Raw genomic sequence first — 22124 nt, forward strand, 5'->3', positions numbered from 1 at the left:
ATAACTCGCCTAATTACCCTAACCTGCCTAGTTAACTTAATTAACCTAGTTAAGCCCTTAAATGTCACTTTAAGCTGTATAGAAGTGTCTTGAAAATATCTAGTCAAATATTATTTACTGTCATCATGGCAAAAATAAAAAAAATCAGTTATTAGAAATAAGTTATTAAAACTATTATGTTTAGAAATGTGTTGAAGAAATCTCTCTGTTAAACAGAAATTGGGGAAAAAAATAAACAGGGGGGGCTAATAATTCAAGGGGGCTAATAATTCTGACTTTAACTGTATATACTTTTTTCCTAATATTAAAACCACACATACTGTAAATTGATTACTTTTATTGTTCGTTTGATTTAAAAAAAACTGCATTTTTGGCAAAATATATAGTTTTAAGAGTCAACATATCCACCAATAAAATACTAATTTGATTATATGATTTCAGTAGGACAGGCAGCAAGTCTAAATGTGTAAACAATACATGAGCAAACACAATTAAACTCAAGCCATCCACTAACCCTGAATTGTACATTACGGGAACGTTGCAAACAGTACATAGTCAAATATTGTCTTTAGGCCTACATTCAAGAGCAGCAGGTTAACAAAACATTATACAAACAAGCAGACTTCACACTCAGCTATGCAAGTGCAAACACATAACTTGAAAACAAATAGACCTTCACATTCACCCATATCACATAACAAGAACTATTATTAAAAACAAATAATCCACTTGATAGGTTTTTGGATTTGAAGATCTAGTAATGTAGTGCACATGTAGTAATGCATTTTATCCTCTTTTAACTTACAACCTCAAATCAGAAAAACCAAATAAAAAAGCAAAGTAGTGATTTCCAAATTTACTTTGACTAGTATTTCATTGCAGACAATATGAACACAAAATATTTGATAAGTTTTGTTTGGTCAACGCATGTATTGGGATACATGTATTTGACTGGCCTGCCTGCAGTCCTGACCTGTCTCCAATAGAGAATGTGTGGTGCAATTTTAAGTGCAAAATGCAACAACGAAGACCCTGTGTTTTTGCCCACCTTAAGACTCGTTGGCAGGAAGAATGGGACAAAAATACAATTCGTGCTAGGTACCCTTTGCAAAGGGTGACCAAAAAGTGGTACGGTAGTGTCTTTGCATTGACTTAACATGTAAATCCCTCACGCTTAATGCTACATCCAGGTCTGGTGTGAACGCACCATTAGACTAGACGAAGACATGACAACATGGATATTATTAGGTACTAACAATTACTATATCAGCACCTACAAAAAGACGAGACTAAAATGTAGTCAAAAAGATAAAAACTAACAAAGATCATCTTTTGTTATAATCCGCTGGACTGCTAAATTTTGCTGTTCGATCATTAGATAAGCGGATCTGAGCGCATGCATTCATTTTACTCAGTCAATTTACTGGCACAGCAGACCTGTAAAGATTCTGTTTGTTTCAAGCCATAGACAACAAACATTTTTCGTCTGACGAAATCTACGCTGTTATTATGTGAAAACAAAGAAAAAGCAACCTGATTCATAAAGGTTAAACACCCTGCTTCTACGTGCCATTACTTAACCTCATTATGTCAATTATTCACACACATTTTTTGTGCAGGTAAGAGACAAATAACGGCAGGAAGAGACTGTGCTTGTATTTGTCGTCTTCGGTAAAAGCCACTCCTATCTGGACAAACACATCAGCTTATTATGCTAATCTGACTGGCTAGAGTTACTCAGTGAGTGTAGCACTTCTATTTGGATAGATCAATTTGCCTACTTCTGTGTGGACTTCGCCATTATGGAGATTCACTTGACTGAAAATGTGCACAAGTACAGCGGGAAATGAGATACAAAAAAGTCCTAATGACGAAAGGATAGAGGACTGTGCTCCCAGATCACTCCTAAAGGGATAGTTCACCCAAAAATGAACTTTGATGTACTGTTTACTCGCCCTCAGGTGGTTACAAACACAAAATAAGATATTTTGAATGTACTTCCATAGTGGGTTTCTAAAACTGTACAAAATATATTCTGTTGTGTTCAGCAGAAGAAAGAAAGAAACGAGTAAATGATGACAGAATTTTCAGCTTTGTGTGAACTATCCTTTTAAGAAAAAACAATATTTGTTCATATACCTGTCAATCTTTAGATTTAGATTTCTTTGGGGCTTTTCATAAACACACTTTAATACACTTTAAAGTGTAATTTCTTGCATATCTTTTAAAAACTTGTTTGCACTGAACGTAAAAGTATTTTAGGGTGCTTTCACATCTGTGATTGGGTTCATTTGGTCTGAACTGAAAAAATGGATGACAGCGCCTTTTCCCATTGAAAGCTTTGAAGGCAAAACGCCTCATGACAGGCACAAACTGTCGCAAAACTGCTGAAATTGGAGTCTGGGCATGCGCAGAAGGGACTACATGATGGAGTCAGAGGCGGAGCCATGGAATCAAGCTTCCAACCAAACGCTTGTACGTCCAATCAACCACACCTCCTGAACTTCTGCACTTGACACGTAATAACTTACGATTTATTAAAAAAATGTGTGATGTAAGCCGTTTTTAATAATTTTATAAAAACAATATATGTTGGACTGCAAAATAAACACTCTTTCATACATTTGTACAATAAAATTAGCAGTATTAATACATCAACTGACGTCTATCAGCTGCTGAACATCGCTTCTATATTGTTTATCATTATTTGCCTCCATTTTCATTTGGTTTAGTCCATGCCTTAATTATATCAAAGTGGAATTTACCTTTATTTTAATGTTTATTAGGAGTTTTCAATTAAAAAGCCAACAGTAAATGATGCATATAAATAATATATAACATTTACAGCTCTATTTGTTATACAAGATTCTGTTTCTAGAACATTATTATTTTATAACAGCAAATTCAGTAGATGAACTCAATAGCCGAAACTCTAAATGTCAGAGATGTCCTGTAAATCAAGTTCAAATAACGTTACAGGAGATTGATCTGGAGATCGGCTAACATTAGATATGTCTTCCTAATTATTATTTCAGACCCATAAAGAGAAGTACTGCTAGATAACAATCGCCTGTATTTTCCCTGTCATGGCTAGGCATGTATCAGCAAAATAATAAAGCCCGATAAAGCCCTCACTTTACCGAATAAACAGTGTTCCACCAGATCCTGTAGGTCAGAAAGTATAGTTTACTGCTGAACAACTCATTTTATCATGGTAAAATAACACAGAAATTGAACATTGATACTTCAATCTGCTCCTGAAGCTCCGACGGTCTGCTTTGAGAAACTGTCAATCACAACAGTTAATCACGATGACACGCCAAGCATTAAATTACTGGCTAAAAACAAAATGAAGATCTGCACCTATATCAGCTTGATAACCAGTGCCCTAATTGACCAAAACCATCTTTCGGGACATTTTATTGCAAGTGTAATTAATTTTTTTATTTGGGCTCAAGTCTCGTTCATTAACACGGAGGAGGCGGGCTTTATGACTTGTACTGCAGCCAGCCCCTAGAGGGCGATCTAACTGCCGGGACCTTCACTGAAAAGCAGGTGTGTGGCACACTTGGTCTGGACCAAGGGCAACAACTGATACATAGTAGAATTTTTCTGTTGTTTTTGGGTCTGGCAGACAAACCGGCAGACACAAAATATCACTTTTTACTATGGAGGGAGGACTTCGCTGGCTGATTGTATTCCTGGTTATAGTATACTATAAAGTTTGTATACATCACTATAGACAAACTATACATTTCGAGAATGAAGTGCGGCTGCGGCTGGAAAACAATGTTTTAATGCATTGCAAATGGCGAAGGCGCATCGCAAGTCACTTCAGGAGGAGGCGGGAATTAATTTATTTAAACTGCGATATGGTCCTCTTCCGGAAATATTACCAACAATCCATCAGGTAATGTTTTTCCCTCTCTCTCTCTCTCTCTGTTTAAAATTGTTGGCAAAGCGCTGTTAACAAATATTTTTCCTCCACATCCTATAATGCACAGCGCTGTCAGATCATGTTCTCACCACAAACAAACTGGTCTGGGGTTTGTTTGAAAGCATATTGAGACCACCTCTTCAAGGAGGTCTCGGTACACTTTTTTGGACCGCTTTTGATGGGCACTCGAGAATGATTGGTACATTCACACCTACCCAAACGAACCGCACCAAGTGGGAAAACGAACTCTAGTGCTCAACAGAACTAAATAAGGCAGGTGTGAAAACACCCTTAAAAACTTGTTTGCACTTAACGCAAGCAATCAATTAGAAAAGTATGGTGATAACTAATAGTTATTTATTTAAAGGTGAAACGTTGTGTCTTTTTGCAACTAGGGTAATGTTTAAAGACAAAGCTTAAGAAATGTACTGAGATCAGAATGTTGACAAAAGAACAAGCTTCATTCGTACCCGCATGAGCTCCTGCTTCTCCTTCTCTCCAGAGCTGATGGCATCTTTGATGGTCTTCACCTCCTTCAGGATGGCCTGGGCTTCATGCAGTTTGTAGCCATGTGAGGCACTGGACACTTTATGATCAATTCTGATGAAAGACAGAAAATACACACGTTTGCATCGCCCAATTATGTCACGATCAACCTTTTTTTTGACATGGTACTCAGTAGCTCAGTGTTGTACATGTGATGTAGAGTGCTCGAGTCTGGTAAAGCACGGTTTCAGGAAACAGATCAAATCAACGTAAAATCTAAGTAAATCCCTGGTCACTTTTCACATCACACCTTTCTTTTATGTTTGCTTTTGAAACACTGTTGTTTGGGTTTAAGGAAGGAATTACGTCAGTTGTTTGTTATGTGATCTGTACGACAAGCCTGACCTTCTCATGGACATGTACAAGTAGCATATAAGTAAAGAACTTCAGATTCGATAAAATGCAGACATCGCTCTCCAGTGGATTTGCCATGAAACGTACAACTAAATTAACCCAGAGCAAAGTATTTTCCATTTAGCAAAAAAAGTACAAATAAAAATAATAATTATAATTAATAAGCTGAGGCAGGTATTTCCAATGAGCCTGGGCTATATATTTCCCATAGGGCAAATGCCACTATATACAGTATACTGCGTAAGTCAGTGGAAAACACTGTTAAAATTCACTAGAAAAGTGTAAACTTTGTAGACAAACTTTATGGTGGCTTGAGAAAGCCTAGTCTGAAAGTTTAAAGTCATTTTAACGTGTAAATAACAGAAGTAGTTTTTATGAAGTCGGCATAGATAAGTACATATATGTTATCATGTTCCAGTATGAATTGGTATGTTTCCAGTATGGATTGGTATGTTTCCAGTGTGGATTGGTATGTTGTTAGTATGATTCTATGGATTAGTATATGTTAGTATGAATTGGTATGTTATCCATACTGTATGTCCAATTTAAAGTCAATGGCAGTTTTTTACAATGGAAGTCTGAGGGACAGTAGCTAGGGTGTCGTAAGTGGTTGCCAGGTTGTGGCTAGTAAGTTGAAAGGTCATCAGAGATTGGAAGATTGGTAGTCTGAGTTAAATGAGCCCAACCTTAAGTCTCTATAACAGTCTGGCAGAAAGTTATAAGGTCACAAAGTTTGGTCCAACGTTAAGTCAATGGGACTTTTCCGAATTTTCTCGGACAGTTTTTTTTTCTGGGACAGGAAAACTGTTAGTCGGATCAGTTGGAAAAGATATAGCAGCCTAATTCAGTACAGTTTGGAGGTTTGGAGTAAGTTTGGTGGCTGTAGTATGAACGGTCTAGTAGGAGATGCATTCTAAAAATAGTCTAAGAAGAAGAAGAAGAAGAAAAAAAAAAGAAGAAGAAGAAGTTTATGTAGTATAACAGTATGTTGGCTTTCTCAAGTCACCATAATTATTTTAAACCAAATCAGATTTCTAACACACTTCCCACTGGAACTAGCCTCTGAGAAATAGACTTTGTAGAAAATGCTTCCGGATATTTGCAGCCAACTCATACCTGGAGCAATTAGTTATGGCAACGTCCACTACCAAACCACCTTAGTAGTAATATGAGCCAATAAAGAATACAATGATGCACTAAGCGTGAACACTTGTAGCAGGGAGGGCGACCTTCACCAAGTCCCAAAGACCACAATAACGGCAAATCCCTGATTTACACCTGCTGAATATTTTGCTTATGGTTTCTTGGAATGACAAGCTCCATTAGAGCCAAGAACATGGGAGGGGGGGCAGAAGTGGGCAAAGCCAGTCATCGGTAAGTCATGTGCAGACCTGAGTAACTGGTTAGTCTACATTCCTCTGGCCAAGAGAACGGGAGGGAGGCAGTCAACAGGAATCAGCCTAACATCTCTACGCCCTTTCACATACAAAAATAAAAGAGCCCAATCCATAGCTTTATGTCAACGGCTTCCTAAAACAACCCTAAGGGAAATAGTTCTTAAGCAATTAAAGGTGGAAAAACAAAGATTGCATCATTTAAAGCTCTTCATTTGATGTAGGGATTGGTTAGATGGGTGGACTAGCAGGTTGGCCAATAACCATATCATCTCTTATTGAGGTTTATTTTTTGGGGTTTTCTGGTTTCCTTGATTCACTGATTTATAGCAGCAGCCCTTTAAAGAGAATCAATTTAAAGATACATGTTCTTTGAACAAATCCAAAGTTCAATCCAAAGTCCAATGTTGTAAACAGGAATTAAACAAAAATGGAAATGACTTTCCACAGGAAGTTTGATTGATAGGTGATCTGTAAAAGACCTGGGTGTTAAATTAGACAGCAATTTACCTTTTGAAAATCATATATCCCATGTCACAAAAACTGCTTTCTTTCATCTGAGAAATATCACTAAGTTACGAAGTATGCTAACCATCTCATATGCAGAAAAGCTAGTTCATGGTTCTAGACTGGATTACTGTAATGCTGTATTTGCTGGTTGCCCAGCATCCTCTACTAACAAACTTCAGCTAGTATAAAATGCAGCTGCCAGAGTTCTTTCCAGGTCTACCAAATATGATTATATCATACCAATTTTATCCTCCTTACACTGGATGCCTGTTAAGTTTCGTATTGATTATAAAATATTGCTTCTTACCTATAAAGCATTAAATAATCTAGCTCCTGTTTATCTAACAACCTTATGTCTCACTACAATCCAACCCGCTCTTTAAAATCTCAAAACTTAGGGTTTTGGTAGTACCCAGAGTAGCAAATTCGAGTAAAGGAGGTTGAGCCTTCACATTTATGGCTCCTAAACTCTGAAACAGCCTTCCTGATAACGTCCGAGGCTCAGAAACAATCTACATGCTGCTTTGACACAATCTACATTGTAAAAACGCTATAGAATTAAAGATGATTTTAATTGATTCGTTAATTTATAGCAGCAGCACTTTAAAGAGAATCAATTCAAAGATACATGTTCTTTGAACAAATCCAATGTTCTATCCAAAGTCCAATGTTGTAAACAGGAATTAACCAAAACTCCAAATTACCCTCCACAGGAAGTTTGATTGATAGGTGAGCTGACCAATCATGACAACGATATTATGAACAGCTGTTGCTTTCTGTCTTTTATTTTTCAACAAACAAACAAACAATACAGTGAACTTAGTAGATTAACATCAGTGTTCTTGAACCTGAAAAATAATGAAGACTGTGTGGCTACAAAAAATAAAGACCCTTACAAGTTGACTTAACACGCTAAAAATATATAGATATTATTAATATTATTTTTTGAAGTGTCTCTTGGTTCTTGAAAATTGCTATACAAATAAGCATATTATTATTACTGTTATTAATATTATTAAAATAATGTTCTGTCTGTTGTGTACGTGCTGGTGTAATTGTCAACCCTTTAATGTGTCATCTGGAAGGTTGGAAAGCTCTTAATATGTCGGTCATTGTTGGCATCAAGGGAATCACCTGTTGTTATCCACATTCTTATTTGTCAGGTGATGTTTCTAGGTTATAACTACAATCTTTATTTTTTTTACTTACTTTTGAGTCACTTTAACATCTTGAATATATTACAACTGAATGCATGCTGCAGGCTTTTCCACCTTTAGTTGTTTATGTTGTGTTCATATGTAAGTCAAACTGCATCAAGGTTTGTTTGGAAGCGATTCTTTGGCACCTTTAAATAAAATAACCTAAATTTATTGGTGCGGCCTAACTTTAGTGTTCATTTGGATTCTGTTCTGCCACAGTGCAAGGTGTGGGTATATCTTGATGCATTTTGGCAATAAGTCTTGATTTATGGCCAATTAACTGGTGCATCTTTCCAAACTATTGAGAAAGCTTTAAATGGTTTTGCAGTGTCATGACTTCAATGAATTGAATTCTTCATGCTCTGATTAAAGACCTTTTTAAGAACCTAAATTGTGAAATTGGTTTAAACTCTTGATGACAGAAACCATAATCACATTCAAATATGTGCACATGTACAAAATATGTGGCCCAATATTAATTGCAACATGTACGCAGGCATGTAAACACCTTAATCGTATTAATACAGCTCTGACCAATTGTGGGAATGTGCTCAGAAGGACACAGATGCTGTGTTTTCACACAACTGCATGAATGAACTCTGTGACATTATTAAACTGCGTTTCACGAAAGACAGAGTTAAGATGCTGTTCTTTTATCCTACATGGATGCTATGAGGATAAACAAGAGACGAAAGAGAGACCAAGACCTTGAGTATGGTGAGAATGAACGAATGACCGCTTCTAAAAGTGTCTGAGAGACATCCCCTTTTTGCCCAGTAGACCTTGTGTTTTACTTGCTAATGTAAACTATTTTTAAAAACATAAATATAATGTATAAAACTATACATTATTTATATTACTTCATATTACCTATACGTCTGATAAGCTTTTAATTTTAATGGACAATGCACAGATATTGATGTTTCACAATGTTTTTACACTAGATTAATTAAATCTACCAAGCTTAGTATACAATGTTTACATTGTTCTACTTACATTAAATCTAAATCCCAAATATCAGAAATGACAACAGAATGTTAGGATTTAAATATTGTCAGTTTTAATGTTATTGATTCATGGGCTTAACTGACAGATTTCTTTCATTAATTTTCCTTCTGCTTTGTCCCTGGTTTATCAGGGTTTACCACAGCGGAATGAACCGCCACTTACTTGACAGACTTATATATTTTTAATTTTAGGTGGTTTGTGTAATGTGTTTTATGTTTGGTAAAATAATTTCTAATTGCATATTTAGTGATTTTTCAACAAATTACTCTGTCTTGTCCCAATAGGTGAATTTAGAGGTTTTTGCAAAAAAAGCACAAGTGGATTTAGCTGGTTTTGACGCAATAGAAATTCTACCTTAGGGCTCAAAATTAACCTTTTTTCTTGGTAGCACCGGTGCTCCTAACTTCAAAAATGTAGGCGCACCAGACAAAATTTAGTCGCACCCACCAAAAATTAGGAGCACAGTTACTACATGTTTTATATTAACCTATTTATTGCATTTGAAATTAACACTAATCAAAACTAACAAATAAACAAAACTCTGCATGCGCTCACCGGCCCTGCAGGCACTGCTTAACGTGAATGAGAAGAACTTAGTTAACAATAATAACCGTGTTGTTCTCACGGGTGTGTCTGATATTGCACAGATGACATTGACGTAAAACTTATTATTTGCATACGTCATCTTAATAGCAGTAAAGGTCTTTTCATGAGCTGCAATATTAGTTTCGTCTCTGTGACTGCATGCTCTTTAGCGATGGTGAACGCGTTGTCAGTCGTACGACTAACAGCATCGTAAAGATTAAATGAAAGATTAAATAACGTTAGAACATCTCCTGCTTAATATGTAGATTTAGTGGCAAACACTGTTTCCTTGAAAACTCCACCGCCTTTATGGTGAATGCTTTAGTCATTTTTATAGCGGACTTTGGAACTGTTTTATCTACTTTTAGAAAAGTGTAAATGCTGGATTAACATTCATTACATGATCACTAATCAGATCTGCCATTGTTTGTAACTTCAGGTGGTTTCTAAAACTAAATCTGTCAGTGTTGTTTTCATTCTCTCGAATCCAGACCTTCACATTTTCGCGGTTGTAGGTCATCGGAACTGAGTGATTGACAGCTGCTATTAACCAATTCATTCACGTTCTGTTCTAGTGCAGTGGGTCAATAACAAGAGCTTGAAGGCGGGACAAGCATTGCTGGCTTTGTTTACTGCAGAAAGTTGACATGTGAACTGTTTTAAACCATTCCTGAGCTCTGTGTTTGGTGTTTTTAGGTGCAAAGATAGTTAATGCGTGAATGCCTCCTAAATCGGCGTTGCAATTTTATGCACTCGCACAAACGCTCCCAAACATATTTTGAGGTCACATAGATAAAATTTTGGGCGCATGTGCGACCAATACGGTCACAATTTCGAGCCCTGTACCTTGTTAAAAACCAAAGAATTGTCTAAAGTGACATTTATGAAAAAAGTTATTTTTTTTACTAGATAATAACCTTATTATTACATATAAAATGAAACTTCTGAACCTAATCAGATGAGCCTGATAGAAAATGCTCATTTACAAAAAAAGAGGTCTGATAAATTTAGAGGGTTTTGTATCTGAAGTCTTCATATACATTTTAAAACAAAAATGCATTTGTTAAAATGCCAACTACTTGTTCTGACAAACCATCAACCAGTCAGTTTTAGGAGTAACAAATATGAACCATAAATAGCTTTACACTGAGGTGCATGATGTTCTCTATACCAGTAAAAATATCAATTTTTACAACACCAGACTTGTCAAAGTCAACTTGCAATAAAATCACAATAAAATGCTAGTGAGCTTATAAAATGCCCAGAGATAAGATGATACATTTTTTTTGTCTTGCACAAAGGCGAGGTGTTTTTAGACTGGAATGCATTTAAACAAGGAAGCGATCGGTTGTCTGGAACGTGATCATGCAATATAGGTCAGGTTACACTTACTCTTTCAACGTCTCAAAGCCTTGCTCCTTATAATGCAGTTCTTGCTTCATACAGGCCAAATCTCTCTTCAGCTTATTTACCTGAACAAAAGACAGCAACAGAGAGAAAGCCAGAGGATGAATCAATGAGACACTTGTGTAATTACATTTGGGTTTTAAGCGTAATCTCGCTGCCTGTCATCATGTCCCAAATCCTTGCAGCAAAATTTACACCCAATTGGTGTCTTGCATAAACAAGATAACATTCACAGCGAACGATAAAAGGCTTGTGATATGTAGAAGAGCTTCTTACCCGGCTTTTTGCTGTAACAATCTCTGCTTTGAGGATTTCAGGGTCATATTTACTGCTTGATGAGGATCTGGAATTTACTGTAGGGAAGATAAGAGTTCAAAGGCTTTATCTGATCTGTATAACCACTTGGCATAGCTCTTGAATTCCACAGCGATGTATAATAACGCGACTTGTGTCACACAAATCTACATCCATTATAATGAGGTTTCATTTAAAATAAAGAGTTTTACTTGCAAAAATGCTTGAAGAGTGAGATCATTGCTGGTCGGGCCGCACAAACATTTTGAAGTGAATACAAGCTTGTTACCTCATCGCTAAAACATGCAGCTCACGCCATCTTATCTTTAGATATTATTTACGGTTATAATTATGACAGGTCACTGATTTTTTCAACTTGTATGAACTTAATCTTAACACTTTTCTATTTATATTATCAAAATGACAGTAATGTTCCTCTAAAACACCTTTAATCAGTACTTAAGTCATTAAGATTAAATGTATACAAATATATTTCACAAATCATTTAAATAAACACAAAGACAACCATCTGCGCAGCAATCCACCAATCAGGCCTGTTTGGTAAAGTGGTCAGACAGAAGCCACTCCCCGTCTGGAAATTGCCAAAAGGCATCTGAAGAACAAAATTCTCTGGTCTGATGAGACTAAAATTGAACTCTTTGGAGTGAATGCCAGGCGTTACATTTGGAGAAAACCAGGCACCTCTCATCACCAGGCTAATACCATCCTTACAGTGAAGCATGGTGGTGGCAGCATCATGCTGTGGGGATGTTTTTCAGCAGCAGGAACTGGAAGACTAGTCAGGATAGAGGGAAAGATGCATTCAGCAATGTACAGAGACATCCTGAACGAGAATCTGCTTCAACGGTTCTTCTTCCAGCAGGACAATGATCCAAAGCACACCGCCAAAATATCAATGAAGTGGCTTCACAACAACTCAGTGAATGTCCTTGAGTGGCCCAGCCAGAGCCCAGACCTAAATGCTATTGAACATCTCTGGAGAGATCTGAAAATGGCTGTACACAGTCACTTCCAAACCTGAAAGAGCTTAAGAGGTACTGCAAAGTGAAATGGGCAAAAATTCCCAAAGACAGGTGTACCAAGCTTGTGGCATCATATTCAAAAAGACTTGAGGCTGTAATTGCTGCCAAAGGTGCATCAAAAAAATATTGGGCAAAGGCTGTGAATACTTATGTACATGTGATATGTACATATAAATTTTTATTAAAATTTTTGTTTTATTTTTTATATGAAGTAATATCATTGTGCCTGCTGCAGCTATGGTACTACAGCAAAGTTGATTATTACGCAGGAATGATGGAGTATAGTTGCTAGCCATATCACCCTAGAAAATAGCAACTTTTTATTTTCTATCAGTCTTAGTACATATAGTACACAACTACAGAAGAGTAAAGCTTTAAAGGTGCAGTAGGTGATTGTCTTCAGAAATATTATTTGTTGTTCTGGTTGAAAGTCTCTTCACATTCCAATAGTAATAATTAAAGTAAATGATATAAATGTATTTATGTGTATTTTTATGTTCTATGCATCAAAGAGGTTTTAACAGTGCTATTCCGCCTAGCCTGCTTTACTGAGATGAAGTTGGTTTTATAATCACATTGGTTCATTTTTTAACAATGACACGCTCCCTATATTGTTGACCATGTTGCTTTGAATATTCGGTCAAAAATAGCATGTAAGGATGGCTTAGTAATAAGTAATTTCCTGCACGCCACCGGCCAACCACTACGCATACAGTAGCTGCTTTAGGATAAAATGCATGAGAGTGAGACCAGCGATGCTTGCATGCATGAAATATTGCACATTATAAGTTTTGCTTGCTTCACAACTGAAAACGTGCTAGATAGAATACAGTTTTTCATTCAGAATTGTAGAATTATAAAGTACTATAAAGTTTTCTAACTGGCGAATGACATGATCTAGTGGTGTGTCTGCTGTCATCTTTAAGGTGCGCGTGTTCGTGTTTCAGGAGGCGTGGCTTTGGACGGCAGGGGAGGGACTGTTTTTCAAAGATATTCTGCTAACCCGTTAGCATTTTGGCAGATCACCTACTGCACCTTTAAATAGAAAAATTATCTAAACTCTTTTTTGAGCAAGATGCTAATGGTCTAACCAGAATTCATGATTTATGCTAAGCTAATCTAAAAGTGCTAATGCCAGACCTGGGGCCTCATGTACGAAGACTTGAATTAATACTAAAACATTGCGTGCGGAAAAAATGTGTACAAATATATGTGCGTACGCAGTAAAAAATTCAGATGTATGAAACACTGCGTACGCAGAATCCCAGGCATATTCTCTTTGTACATTCGAATTAACATGAAACTGAGCGCACGTGCACAAGTTCAAAACCCCTCCTTCCCTCCTCCCCATAATAAATATGGTAACGACTCCACTTTGGCATGAAAAAGCAATGGCAAAAGCAAGCAAGAAGAGAGACTTCACAGAATGTGAATTGGAGGTGCTCCTATTGGAGGCAGACTGGAGAAAAACTGTGTTATTTGCAAGTTTGTCCTCTGGAATTAATAACAAAAGAAAAAATAGAGTGGGAGAGTTTAGTTGATGCGGTTAACACAGTGGGGTCTGAACATCGCACTGTGAGTGAATTAAAAAAAGAAATGGTATGATGTAAAGGTGCAGGTTAAGAGGAGAACAGCGGCACACTGTCAAAGTGTGGACCGAACAGGCGGGGGAACAGGGGATGCTGAACTAACACCCTTTGAGGAGAGAGTTGCCTCAATTGTGGGCGACACTTTACTGTCTGGAGTAGTATCTGTGTCTGTGAAAGACACAGATGCATTAAAGGAACACTTTGTTGGGGCGGTATAGAAGCACCCCTCCGCTCTTATCAAGGCAGCGCCACCAGCATTTCAGCTGCCCAATCGCCCGCTCAACAACTGACGAGTGTGAGAATGGGCATCATTGTATCTGCGCTCCTGGTCAGTTTGTGGGTTGTTAACAGCCACGTCTTTAATGGATACCCGCGGTCTCCTGATATGCAGTTAAATAATTACGCTCTATAAAAAAAAAAAATCTAAAACTTAGCTGGAATAATATCTTTAAATACATCACTCACCAAGAAGCCACCCATTGTGCACCCTGCCACCTTGGAGCCTTCGGATTCGACCATTGACAATGTCCTCTAATAAGACCAACATTGCCATAGACAAAGGGTTGTATACATTTGCAAATGCTTTTATATGTTCTAAATCACATAATTGGTTAAAAAAATATGTTGTGTCAATTAACCCATTTTATCAATTATAAATTAATATTTAATGTTTTTCACATGTGTTGGTGCGATACTTGTAGTGTGCAATTTCACATAACTGCCTTTAGGAGTTGTCAATGGAAATTAAACAAACACAAGAAATACATGTATGCCAGACATGAAGTTGGCATGGACCAACGCACATTCTCACGTTAATTTCATCCTTAGTAAATCCAAACGCAAGCGTGAAACCTGGCGTACGCAAAGTTTTTGTGCGTATGCATCGTTGATATACGAGGCCCCTGGATATCAGCTAAATGGATTAAAAAAAAGGATAAAAACTCAACCATCTAACTCTATGAAACTTGAGCCTATTTAAAAAAGTGGTGTTCCTTTAAGACCAAATAAAGAAAATGTAATACAAATTTTTAAGAGAGCACACAATGAGTTGAAATACAAGACAAAAATTGCCTAATATTGTTAAAGCGCAAACACTAAACTATGCAAATAACTTTTATTTTAATTTTCGCCCTTTTTTTCCAGTGCACATATCAAAAGATTCTACATTATGATACGTTTACTTGGGAAGCAAATTATTTGACCAAAATAAAGCAAGCTCATGATTAAAACAAGCTTAATTCAAAGAGAAAAAATCATTTTCATACCTCAGAGACAGATATTTAAGCATAAAATGCTTTCAATTACCCATAAAATAAGAGCCAATGTCTTCATTTTGCATCTCTGGAAATTGATCTGGATTTAAACATGTTTGCATCGAACAACATTTATCGATACAACATTTATGGCATATACATGTATGGAGTCACAAATCTTACAGCTGGTCTGCGAGGAGGACTTGTCCCGCCAAGCATCATTTAGCTGCCGATATTCCTGCTGGGCCAGGCGAAGGCGCTGCTCTTTGACCTGGTAGATCTCCTTTTGGGCACTCAGTGCTTCCTGAACCACATTCAGATAATCATGCAACATGAGCTCCTGTTCCCGCTGCCACTGGGCCCGCGGGTCCTCCAACTGAGTGCTCTCTGGGAAGGAGAAATGAATGTCCAAATAAGTGGAATTATCATATCATACCAAACTTTATTACAGACTCAAAATCCGATTCAAAATAAAGAATAAAAAAACATATTCCATAACATATAAAAAAAGAACTATTTACAATTATAGAGTGTTCCGCATAAATGAGTACACCACCAGGGTATATACAGAACTAAACAAAATTAATACCAGCACGACTTAGAGCTGCAACTGTAGTGGCGTAAATGAAATATCTTTCCAAATAGAATAACATATTGCAGATAACATATACAGTTGAAGTCAGAATTATCAGCCCCCCTGTTTATTTTTTCCCACAATTTCTGTTTAACGGAGAGATTTGTTCAACACATTTCTAAACATAATAGTTTTAATAACTCATTTCTAATAACTGATCTTTGCCATGATGACAGTAAATAATATTTGACTAGATATTTTTCAAGACACTTCTATACAGCTTAAAGTGACATTTAAAGGCTTAACTAGGTTAATTAGATTAACTAGGTAGGTTAGGATAATTAGGTAAGTTATTGTATAACAATGGTTTGTCTTGTAGACAATCGAAAAAAAATATAGCTTAAAGGGGCTAATAATATTGACCTTAAAATGGTTCATAAAAAATTAAAAACTGCTTTTAATTCTAGCCGAAATAAAACAAATAAGACTTTCTCCAGAAGAAAAAATATTATCAGACATACAGTGAACATTTCCTTGGTCTGTTAAACATCATTTGGGAAATATTTAAAAAAGAAAAAAATTTCAAAGGGGGGCTAATAATTCTGACTTCAACTGTACATTTAAGTAAAGCAGAGGGATTAATCAAGATGTCACAATGGGCCTTTGTTCATAGTTTTTAATCAATGTCATACTGTATATGTCATCAATGTCAATAGCCGCTCTTCTAGGAACAGTTCTGTGTTCTTTTTAATTCTTTTATACATAAATAGGTGCTGTTTGTCAATCAGAAAACGCTTCTATGTTTGTTCTTGCTGTCAATTGCGAGAAAAAATGATCGATAAAAGAGTTGTAATAAACAGCTGTGAGTTTAACTGCAGGCGCTGCGTGATGCGCAAGTAAGCGAAGGTATATTAATCGTTTTCTTGCAGACGTGGCAATAAGCCTCATGGCTGTTACCAACTACAGGCCTAAGCCGGTCTTTAAATCTTGAGTCCTCCAGCCAGAGGTCCAAAAATGTGCATTTCCCCATGTTTTAATTTAATTATTTGAACGAAAGCGAACTCGCCTATATGGTTGGCAGCAAGCCAGCCGGGTACCCAGTTTGTTTCATGCGCATGCAAACGATCACCACCTCACATGATATCGCTCAGGTGCTACTCTCGACATATAAATAAATCCACTCAAATTTTAGAATAAAGGCCTGCACTTAACACAAATTAAAAATGTATCCAAAAAATTGGAATCAAACATTTTGTAGTTTGAATTTTTTTTGTTTACAATAACTTTTGGGATCTAAATGTATTATCTTCTATTCCTAAAAATGTTAAGAGATCAAACATCTTAACAAATGTTAAGAGTTCATATTTTAATGGATTTAACTGTTTAATAAAACAGTTTTGTTTAAATGCACCAAAATATATCAGCTATATTCACTGAGAAATGGATGAACATTTTCATTTTCAAAAGTGGCGTACTCATTTATGCTTAGCAGGGTTGCAAACATTAACAAATACCGTTAAAAATTCAAATAACATGTCTATTTTAAAATGTACTCTGCTGTCAAAGCTGAATTTTTCAGTACTCTGGCCTTCAGTGTCACCTAATCCTTCGAAAATTATTCTAAAATGCTGATTTGGAGCTTATGAAACATTTATATTTAGGTATTTTAGTTGTACATTTTATTACTTTCAATTAACAAGATCACAAAGTGACAAAACTGACAATAAAGATTTTCATCTTTAGAGAAAGATTTTTCTATTTTGAAATCATATATGCAGAATTTTCAAACTTTGTATTTTCAAATGGTCTAAATAAACTATAAAAGTATATAAATATCTAAAACATCAATTTTAAATGCGCAGGTGTGTTCAAAATTTTCAGCAAATAAAATAAAAATAAAAATTTAATTAAAATTTAATTAAATAAAAATTTTATTTAATAAAATGTAATAAAACTAAATAAAATTAAATAGATTAATAAATACAATAAAATAAAATAAAAATGTAATAAAATTTATTAAAATAAAATAAAATATAAAATGAAATAAAAATGTAATAAAATTTAATAAAATAAATAAAATAAAATAGAAAATAAAATAAAATAAAAATGTAATTAAATAAAATTTAATCACAAAATAAAATAAAATTAGATTAATAAATAAAATTTTAACAAATTTTATAAAATGTAATGTAAAATTTAATTAAATAATCTGTAATAAAACAAAATTAATTTAAATAGATTAATAAATACAATTAAATAAAAATTTTATTTTATTTAATAAAATAAAATAACAAAGATAAGATAAGATAAGATAAGATAAGATAAGATAAGATAAGATAAGATAAGATAAGATAAGATAGGATAAAACAAAACACTGGACATTTGTACAAAATAATTGATACAGAAGTGTATTTAAGTTAGGTTTCTTGAATAAGGCCCACTATCTGCCTTTGTCTTCATTTGTGTCAAATTTAATGTCATTTAATCTGTCAAAACCAACCGAATCACAAACAGACATGCTAAATTTCAATAATACATAAGGTGGTGAGCATCTTGCTCAACTTACTGGTGTTGTGGTCGACATAATAGGCTCCGACGTGGGGGTCGTAGGCCTCCTCCCATCCCACAGGCAGCTCATCTCCAATACAGTCAGCAAAAGTCAGAGGCTTTGTCTGCCTGCAAATTCAAGTAGACAATGCAACTGTCAGTCAACCACCAATCAGAGAGAAGCCAGCATGATGTTGCACCTGCAGCCTTGAAGGCGTAGGACTAAAGGCTGATTTATACTTCTGCGTCGAGTGATCACCATGACCCACGGCACCTGCCTTGTGCGTAGCCGTGCATTTATACTTCTGAGTGCTGTTTGTGTTGCTCTGCAATAACACTTCCGAAACGCTAGCTGGCAGTAGGTTTTTATGTTCCTCTGTGTCGACTTACCTTGCGGGTGTTTTGTTTTTTCTGAAAGCTACCTTAATGTATAAGTGGCTCAAACTCGGGGAACCGGTGGATGTGCAACAACCTAAATCAAAAGGTAAACACAAAACAAATGTTTCCAACTGGAGCTCCTCCACGAGACTCGACACTTGTAAACGCTCGCTTCATCGGGCTCTCAACACCATGCACACTCGTCAGCGCTACCAAGCCGACCTATCACCAAGCTTCACTATGCGTCATTGTGCCGTGTAGATCATTTTTTAAGCGATGCGCATCAGCGACGGTCACGGCGAGGGCTATGCAACCGCACGAAAGCTGCGCCAGACCTACACGTGAGCTTCACGCAGAAGTATAAATCAATCTTTAGTCCCTCCCCTTACCCCTACCTTTCGTTTTGCGTGTTTATGTGAAGCGGTACCAATTTACTTCAGCTTGAAGGTGTAGGGCTAAAAGGGAAGGGCTAGATAGCCCTTGAAACAGAGATTTTCCAGGACCACACTAGAAACGAAGGAGTACAAAATTTCCCAGAATGCACCAGCTACAACAGCAACATGGCGAGTCAGGAGATGCACAAATAGAAGTATTTTTTGTCATTATTAATACATTCATAACGGGTTTCGTGTTTTATGATCATACTTGGAAAAAAAACTAAACAAAAAAAAATGCTACATTTCACTATGTATAATCTACAATAATAACTCTTGTATAGTAGTCCTACAACATACTTTCACATCTGTCACTCAAATACCCTGTCAAAAAAACCTAGTGCAAGGGTGTCAAACATACGGCCAATGGGGAAAAGTCTAACAGTCAATTTGGGGAATGAAGCCCTGTCTACTAGTACAGGAGCCAATCAGCAATCACTATAGACTGACATTTCTCTGGGGGAAAGCTCGGACCAGACGAGCTTTTACGACAGTTTAGTGGTCAACAAACGCACTGGAATCTCTGCAAATACTTGCTTCACAGACATAAGAAACATATCTACATTAGGGTTGTCGCGATACCATTAATTCATCGATACCAAGTAGTATTGCAATACTGTAATTCATAACTCAGAAGAAAATTGTCAGAAATACTATGTTTTACATGTTATAATAGTTCTTGAATTTAATTCATAATTCCCTTATTAATTCATATTATCCCTTATAAGTATTATTTGCAAGTCACTTCACCTAAAATTCATTCTTTTTGTTTATTTTGTAGATAACTGACCAACAAAAAATACATTAAAATAAAGATTCAAATTATACCGAATGAAATTTGTTACATTTTTCCAACAAAATTAGGTGAAGTGGTCAAAAATTCATCTATTGGTTTTTTTTTTTTTTCAGTCTTATCAGCTAACAATCCAAAGTAATTCAAAATTTCACTTTGTGAGTCGTTATTTTGAGAGATTGTCATGGTTGTCGTAGCTACTAAATCATATTGAAAGGAACAGAAATAAACTATTTCAGATGTGCATTTGAAACATCAGAAAACATCAAAAAACTTGCAACCTTAAAGGGCTTTAAAAACATACGTGTAAGCATTTTGATGACTTTTCCACATCCAACATTATCTTTTGTAGATAAACCATTAATGACGATACTAACATTTACAAACTACAGTGGCACTGCCAGTATTTTGGAGCCATAGTATCATGATACTACCATAGTATTGGTAAACCGTGCAAGCATAATCTACATAAAGCTTAAAATCTGCAGTTGAATAAACCAATTACACTTGAAAACAAAAGTTTTTTAATTTTGTATTCTGTATGAAACGAACGTGAGGTACAGTCAGTCCTGTCAAACGCACATCACATGACCGCAACTACTCAAACACCCACAAACTTGTAAACAAAGACTCGCTGTCATTTCGGGAGGAGATCAAGACCAAGTAGTGGGTTACTTCAGAAGAGCAGCCAGATCGGATGATACTGTGTAGAACAGCCATAAATACGGTTGGTGTCGTGATCTTGTTCCTTTCAAGTGCACATGCACATTAGCTTGTTCAACCTGAAAATACGCCAATTTTGTTTAATTCAATCATTTAGAGACGAAACTCATGAGACAGATGTTGTTTAATTTTAATAGTGATTCCAAATATGTAATGTATTTATAAGCTTGACAAACAGTTTTGAAGAATTTGATGTTTCCCCATTCAGACAGAACGCCCAAACATACTGCCCGAGAGACATTTCAAAGTTGGCCGTCGAGTGAAATGACTTGCCTGGACTTTGGTTTATTAAGGCCCTGTTTAGAATGCATTTTAGAATGAAAACGATCCGCGTCCACACAGGCGTTTCACCTAGCATTTCTGAACAACTCTGCGTCTACAATAAATCACTGAAAACACACATCACGTTGTCATGCACTGCAGCGTGATTTGAGCACATCTACCCATATGAGAGCTGTCCACACGGAACTGTTCATCAAGGATCTACCCCTGAATCTAATGTCACTATGTTTTTAAACGTGATATTTAATTCATCTTGTCATCTATATCGAATGACATATTCCCCAACTTTGGTTTTTTGAATCTATTACTTGTTCTCAGGTAATGAGTTTTGACTGGGCGCTTAGATAGGTTCATATATTAATGTAACCGCATACACTGATTCTGCACATTTAACTGATTGCTTGCCTTTATTTACTATATTGTATAAACGTCTTGTACGTTATACTTTTATAATGGCCATTATTGATTATTAAAACTGATATTCAGTGAAAGACACAGGGTATGTTTCATATTTTCAATGAAAATGAAAGGAGGCAGTAATGTTATAGACTCCATTTTAGTATAAATATGCATACAGTGAAGATGACGGTCATATAAATACGTAGCTACACGATGCCTCAACACTTTTGGTGGCTGTTAAACTGTTAATATCAAAATGAAAATAGGCAGCTCCTTATATCATGTTTTTATTTTATTGTTAAGAAAGTGAAACAACATAGCCAGGGTGATATGAATGAGGTTATAAAGTACACTGTTCCCTTTGAAGATTTATCCGACGTGTCCTCGGGAATTTGTTTTCCATATCAAACTTGCGAAGTCTGAACTTACAAGGAGAGGATGCAAGACTGAACTGTGTGTGTAGGCTACTTAATATTGAGGAAAAAGCCCCAATCAGAGAGGCAAATGTCTGCAGCCCTGCCTCCGTTTTTAGATGTCTCTGTTTTCCCCCATCCCCATTAGAAATGGGGGATAACGAAAACGTATTAGTGTAAACAGGGCCTAAATTTTATACAGAGGCACTTCAGTACAAAAATCATTCCAATCAATCTAAAATGATTAAGTTTTTTTCTAAATAGAGCCATTCCTCTCATCTAGTCAAAGCACACTCAAAATCACAATATTTATCAAAGAAAAATCAGCTTTTTTCCAATATCATGCAGCCCTACTAATCACTGATATGTACTACAACATTTACAACAGCAACATGGATACTCTAAAAGTACCACATGTAAACAATCTTAATCATGTTATGGTAAAAATCTAAACCTTAATCA

At 36.0% G+C, this 22124-nt stretch overlaps 1 protein-coding gene across 2 annotated transcripts in view; it reads right to left on the reverse strand.

The window, feature by feature from the left end:
* wwc1 (WW and C2 domain containing 1) overlaps positions 1 to 22124 on the reverse strand; it is a 153594-nt gene that overhangs the window by 104594 nt on the left and 26876 nt on the right. For both annotated transcript variants that reach the window (XR_008835653.1, XM_056446976.1), the window contains exons 2-6: positions 18260 to 18369; positions 15303 to 15506; positions 11217 to 11293; positions 10926 to 11005; positions 4408 to 4537 (exon numbers count right to left, since the gene is read on the reverse strand). Coding sequence is in view for 1 of the 2 variants with exons in the window: in XM_056446976.1 (XP_056302951.1) it covers positions 4408 to 4537; positions 10926 to 11005; positions 11217 to 11293; positions 15303 to 15506; positions 18260 to 18369 (601 nt within the window). In the remaining variant the exon portion in view is untranslated. The remainder of the gene's footprint in view (positions 1 to 4407; positions 4538 to 10925; positions 11006 to 11216; positions 11294 to 15302; positions 15507 to 18259; positions 18370 to 22124) is intronic.

Source organism: Danio aesculapii, chromosome 21 (assembly GCF_903798145.1).
Source record: "Danio aesculapii chromosome 21, fDanAes4.1, whole genome shotgun sequence".
Taxonomy (NCBI): domain Eukaryota; kingdom Metazoa; phylum Chordata; class Actinopteri; order Cypriniformes; family Danionidae; genus Danio; species Danio aesculapii.